Source organism: Etheostoma cragini, chromosome 5 (genome assembly GCF_013103735.1).
Source record: "Etheostoma cragini isolate CJK2018 chromosome 5, CSU_Ecrag_1.0, whole genome shotgun sequence".
NCBI lineage: Eukaryota > Metazoa > Chordata > Actinopteri > Perciformes > Percidae > Etheostoma > Etheostoma cragini.
The window spans coordinates 23,564,071-23,570,631 of NC_048411.1; the positions used below are offsets into that span (position 1 = coordinate 23,564,071).

General features: G+C 39.6%; 1 protein-coding gene across 2 annotated transcripts in view; it reads right to left on the reverse strand.

The window, feature by feature from the left end:
* Nucleotides 1-3,012: 3,012 nt before the first annotated feature.
* The window catches only part of nf2a (neurofibromin 2a (merlin)), a 26,196-nt gene continuing 22,647 nt past the window's right edge, over nucleotides 3,013-6,561 (reverse strand). The window contains exon 15 of one of the 2 annotated variants that reach the window (XM_034872830.1): nucleotides 3,013-4,420. In XM_034872830.1, the coding sequence (XP_034728721.1) occupies nucleotides 4,370-4,420 (51 nt within the window). In that variant the 3' untranslated portion in view covers nucleotides 3,013-4,369. The remainder of the gene's footprint in view (nucleotides 4,421-6,561) is intronic. The other variant, XM_034872829.1, reaches the window with a different exon arrangement.

The window sequence follows — 6,561 nt, forward strand, 5'->3', positions numbered from 1 at the left end:
TGAGGCTATTCCGCGCTGTACAGTTGGGTTTCTTGTTTGGAGCTGTTCTCGGGCCACGGGGTTAAATGCTCATGAGTTATTTGGATCTGACCATGAAGTGGTCAGTCCAGAACTCAGCTCTGCGCATAACACGGGTGGTGAGGACATCTTTTCTGTCCTTTTGACACACAGAGAAACACACACTCACACATAGACACATGCATTTACCCTAAGACAACATCAACACATTAAGGTTGTCCATGGTTATCAACCGTTAGAACTTCTCTTTATGCTTTTCATAAAGTTATTTATTTAAATCTATTGATATTGTTCTAGTTCTCATGGCTGTGTGGTGCGGTGTTTATTTTGCTTGACTGTTATTCTTTTTCATTTTCTCTCAGTTTTCTTTTATCAGCTATTTATGGCTGTTTGTTTTCCTCCACCCCAAGTCCCCAACCCCGTTCCCTTGCAGGTTTTGTTCCTTTGTGTAATTGTTTTCTTGTTTTCTGAGGTCCCCATACCCTTTCTCTTGCAGGTATAGTCCCTTCCCTATGATGTCTGTTGTGTAGTGTTCGTGCCCCCCATCCCCATTTCTGTCCCCCTGTCCCACCCGATGTCGAATCATAAATAAATAATAAAACAAAGGAGTTTATTAAAACTCTGTTTTTAAAGTAAAATCTGTTTGGCATAACAAGAAATGCAGTTCCCTTAATACCAGGCTGCGAGGCACGACAGGTTAGAAGAAGAAAAAAAAACATATTTTCTTTGAGTGAGTTAATGGATAGATCAGAGCAAAAACCCAGAATTTCATTATTTTTCAGATGCTTGAAGCATACAAGTATGACTTGGCACCAAACTCAGTTAGCAAAGCTGGAGAACTGAGATCTCTGTATATTTTTAGAACTTACTAATGCTTTTGACTTTACACATCGACTATTGTGGAAGGGTTTTGATGTTGCAGAGAATAGAATAGAATGCCTTTGTTGTCATTATACACAAGTGCAGTACCTGTGCAACGAGACTGAAGCAAACCCTTTACAGTGTCAACACGGAATATAAAAATATAAAATATAAGTAGTGCAGAAGAAGGGAAAAAAAGAGAGGGGGGAATGAGGTGCACAGTTCCTAAGAGCAACTATATACATATAATACATATATAAAATAGTAGGAAAGATAAAGGGTTTCTATACACATTATGCAAATAATAGCGTTATCGGTGTATCAAAAGTCTTCAGTATTAAATATTGCACATTAATGAAATTAAATGGTTAAATATTAAATATTGCATTATAATGAAATTGCACAGAATTCCAGTGTAGTTTTATGTATTATATATAAGTATTGCACAGTAGGTGGGAAAGAAGAAAGTCCGGGAGCCGGGGGTAGGCTGTAAAGTGAAGTCAGTGTATGTGTGAGTTAAGAGTGGTTATGGCTTTTGGGAAGAAACTGCTCTTGAGTGTGTTAGTCCTTGTTCTGAAGCACCTGTAGCGCCTTCCTAAGGGCAACAGGTCAAACAGATCAAAGCCAGGGCGGTAGCTGTCCTCTATGATGTGTCCTGCTTACAACTCTCTGCAGCCTCTTCCTGTCTGCCATGGTGAAGCTGTGGAGTATTTAGTATTTCGTAGGTAATCAGAGATCACTCATAAAAGCGGAGTTTACTAGATCATGGGAACATGTGGAGATGGGTATGACAGCAGACTACAGTTCTACCTCTACCTTTTGTCATGACATTGAAGGCAATCAATCAAACATTAAGGTATGTGGTAAGTGGAGAGAAGCAAATCTTCTCCATCTTATCCATCAGTGAACATTTGGATAGTAAGTATGGTTTGGGTGATTTGCAGGTTAACTCTTTAATGCTTACTTGGGCTGTGACAGTAATCTCTAAAAGGCTCTATCACAGTTTATGCATTTGTACATCATGATAGGATTTGATACTGTAAATTGTCTGGTGGACAAAAATGGTCTGGTGGATAAAAATACATTATAGATACAGTATAAATATAAAAAAATACAATATACTGAATGCACGTACCTGCAGAAAAGTAATAAAATGTTTCTATTTTGATTCCTAATTTAAAAATTGGCTGTTGTACTAAGCCAATAAAACTGCTACGGCATCAATCTTTTGACGCCTGAGCTGTCTGGAGGCTCACTCTGGATTATTACGAAGGTTTTTTCATCCTATTGTTTTAGCTTGGTCTATATTCAAACCCCTGGTAGGTGCTGTGCAGTCCCCGTCAATTCCCCTCACCCTGCAGTGAACTGAGAATGTGTGTGTGTGTAGATGTGTGTGTAGATGTGTCTTCAACTGTGATCCCTCGAGAATGGACTAGTGACAAAAAATGTGGTTCTTCCCATCTCATCCCCGCTTTCCTCTCCCCTGTTTCAGGAGACAGTGTTGAGGCAGAGGCAGCAATGATGGAGAATCTGTGTGTCTGTCAGTTTGCCTGATACCCCCACAGACCCTCAACCCCAATCCGAGACCCAAGGGAGAGTTGGCTCCTGAAGACGCCTCTTTTGCCACAACACTGACAAGCCAAGGGCAGCCATCCCCGACTGCCCGGAGGTGACAGAGCTGTGGAGAATCCCCCTGACCTCAACGCCACTCACTCTGTCAGGGAGCTGTCAGTCTCAGGATCCCAACACCACGAGAAGGGACTCACATTAAAGAGTTAACACGCCCCACTAACCAACGCATCCGTAAGCACACGCACACAAAGACCTTGTCACTCAAAGCGAGCAGGGTATGTGATCTGACTGAAGATGTAGAGTGCTCACGTAACAATCCATTCATCTGAGTCATTTCAAAGGTGTAATAGGCTGTCTGTGTGGGTCAGGTGGAAGAGGCCCTTGGCACTGGCAATATCAAAGCTGACATGCATCAACGTCTGCCACACAATAACGAACGGTTATTTCCTGATGGAAAAAAACTCAAACATGCAACAAATAGAATCTGACTTGATATTCATTTATTTTACAAGAAAAACATACATGTTACAGTTTTTCTGTGCATATGTAAATCTAGTAATGAAGGTACTGTAACACTTCCCCGTTTCATTTAAAATATTCCTTAAAATCCTTGTGAAAAACAGACAAGAAGAAAAAAATATATTTTCTCCACATTATTATTCCCTTTAAAAAATATAATTGCTTTCAGAGGGAAAGAGCACATTAATTCAGAAGACACATTAATCCAAAATAAATGCAAATTCATGTTTCAAAAAAGTGGTTGTCTTCACACAAAAAACATAGATAAAGGATGTGCACAAGCTCACATTTTAAATTCCAGTTCCTTCATCAACTTTTGACTTCTAAGAATAACCTAAGACCGTCTCTTTACTTTCGAGAGCAGAGCATAGTGCATTGCTGCTTTGTGTGAGGACACCCTAATCAAGTGTTGTGAGAAATTTGTAACATGACTTCTTAACAGGATGTATACGCAGGTCCCAAGGCCTCATGTGCAAGATTTTGAGTACATTCACCATAGAAATAAACATGGACACAACATTTAATTTAAAAAGAAATTTAAATTTTGAGATAAAAAAAAACTAAAACACAACCAAGACAAATTACTTAATTATAAACTGAAGTGGATATTTGTGTTGAGAACTATCATATCCACCAGTGCATCAACTCCCACTGTTAGCAATAAATGGCTGTTTAAATGTAACATAGCAAAGAAATGCCCTGTTTCTGCTAAAGGAACATTACAATTTGTTATTTAAACATTCCACTGAAACAAGAAAATGAAAGTGTGAATGAAGTTATTAGAAGAAAGAAAAAACTGTATTATATGGAATCATTTGTTGCATTATGAATCAATTAGGCTGCCTACTGTAAAACCACTAAATATCAAATATTTAAGTTAGGGTGAGGACAAGATGTCAGCCATATAATCCATTCCTTCTCTTGTTCAAATGTATCCCTTAGTGGTTTATTGCCATTTGAATTTTAAAACAGGCAGTCAAAAAATGTAGGTCACCCCATTTGGACATGATATAACTATTCTAAACTTCCCAAACAGGGTCTCATTAGAGCCACAGCAAAACCAGAGCAGTCAAAGACCTTTTTATTTCTTCACACCTTTCTTCTTTGACAACCCACACCCAAGTTCAACACGAAGTATTCATGAAAAATGTTCTGTATTGCAAACACACTTACGGTAAATAGACACTCCATTTTTTATGAATCACAGATTTAGTGCAGGGACATCATGCGTGCATCCCTGTTTTTTGCGTACACGTGAGGCCCCCGGAGCTGCTGCAGATCAAGGCAGTGGTCATTTTTTTGTGTTTCTTGTAGTGTGGCCATCATTTCAACTGACCTAGGAATGTAGAATCATGAGGCACTTGGCAGTTGAGCATCCCCACTTTTACAGGTGTGCAGTTTAAAGTTCCTCAAAGCAGGCCACCCTGGATTTGGTGCTCTGTAGTGTTAACTGTGGAGGAGAAAAGGCCAGACCGGATTAGGTTTTCTTTAGTGCTATCTAACGATTCAAATATTCAGTCGCGATTAATGATATTAATGTCATAGTTAACTTGCAACCAATCGCACATTTTTATCTATTCTCAATGTCCCTTGATTTGTTTTTGTCCCATTATCTTTTCTCATTTCAATGCTCTTATCAATATGGAACAATGTTTGCTTGCTTTGTGCAAATGTTTATTTATTGAAAAAAAACATTGGCATCTAGGCTACTTTAGTGTTCAATTTCACACGTGACGTTCTCACTTGGAGCAAATAATCACACAATGTAACACTGTCCATCGATAAATGGACAGTGTTACATTGAGGGCGGAGAAGTCGCATCAGCTGTGTGCTTGGCGTGGTATTTTCAGTCTGGACGTGCTGCAATGAGAGCTCAGTTCACAACGACAAAACACAAGGATCACTTTGGTTTTGTCAATGGAACCATTTGGCAACTTTTAAAAAGTAAACCTTTTGTATCACTTGTTGTATTTCGTAAATTGCAGCGTGCTGCATTATAGAAAAAAAAATGGAGTAAACATTTTTGACTGACTAAAGTTTGTTTAGCTGCAATTCAAATGAAGACGTAAACAAACTCTCTACTACAGGGAGAGCAGGATGGGTAGAAATTCAATGCCAGTCAGTGCAAGTCCTGTTAATTGTTTTTTTCATCCAGGTTTAAATGAGCTGGTGATGGATTAGTTCAGGCCCATTTAACCCCTTTAGCACAGCTAAGCATTAGCTCTACAGCATAAGTGAGCACTTCTTTTGACTGGGCATACTTTTCCCCCTCCCTCTTCAACGTCTGTAGGGTAAAGGGAATTAAAGCTGCTGCTAAAATAAATATTAGACCGGGGATGATGGAGAATAGTTTGGGAAATCCAGGTTATGTCTGGAGAATATGTAGATAGAAGGACTAGTGGGCAAGGGATGGTTTTGCAGCATAATGTTAACCGATCACCTGCTATTGTGCTTGCTGACAGGAAGTCTGAGCTGTACTTATAACTTGTGAATGCTTGTGTCTAATGTAGCAGCATTGTACTCCACAGTTTCCCTGCTGGAAAGAGCAAGAACTCTTTATTAAATGTCTCAGGTAATAATATTGTGAATGGTTCAACTGTAAGGTATTTCCAGAGTTGAAATCCTTTTGTATGTTCTTGCGATATGCAGGAGAGCACAGCGGAGCAACCCAAACGGTTGACCTCCTTTGTGTGCCACTTCACACGGTGAAAAAACTTCCAACAGAATCATTTCAGCTCTTGGGTTGTGATTCAGGTCCTGTGAATGAGCTCTCCTGGCTCTTCTGTGCTTCGTTGCACATTCTCTCTGCTCTTCATCCCCCCCTCCCACTCTCCCCCTCATCCTGTCCCTCTCTGGTAGCCAGCTTCATAGTAAATTCTTAGCACTTCTCTGTGATTCAGCATCCCTGAAACTCCTTATTCTTTTCCAACGTTTTTGGTCAACGTTAGTTTCTGCCTGGGAAAAGCTAACCGTGTGCCTCCGCCCTCACAAGATGAATGCCGCCAGACTCTGGTTCAATTAAACCAACACTTTTATGTTAGATCCTTCTCCCCCTGCATGCCAAAGGTGCCCCCCATCCATCCAGATGACTAATCGCCAAAGGGAAATCAATTGGTGCTCTTTTAACAAGTGTATTTTACAGTGGGAGACAAGGAGGGAGGAGGGTTTTTTTGTTACACAATATGCTCAGAGCCTAGCTCAATCTTTTATTTGGTACTTGTATTATAATTACAGAGAGACTGGAGTGGGAAGATAAAGGAGAATGAATCTAATTTCCCAGTTTATCAGAGGACAGAAAAAATAGAATCTACTTTTTTATAACAATTGCATTTCCTCTGACCAATCAATTTAGGAATATAGCACATGCTGAGATATTTTCTTCATTTTTTTGTGTGTCATTTCATATCGCCAAGCCAGACCAGGTTAAGATGAAATACTGTAGCTAACTTTAACTGATAGAGTCGGCATAAGAGGCATACAAAAACAGTTTCCCCTCTCGGTCGACCTGTGATATTTTTTATATATACAGTGGGTACGGAAAGTATTCAGACCCCTTTAAATTTTTCACTCTTTGTTTCATTGCAGCCTTTT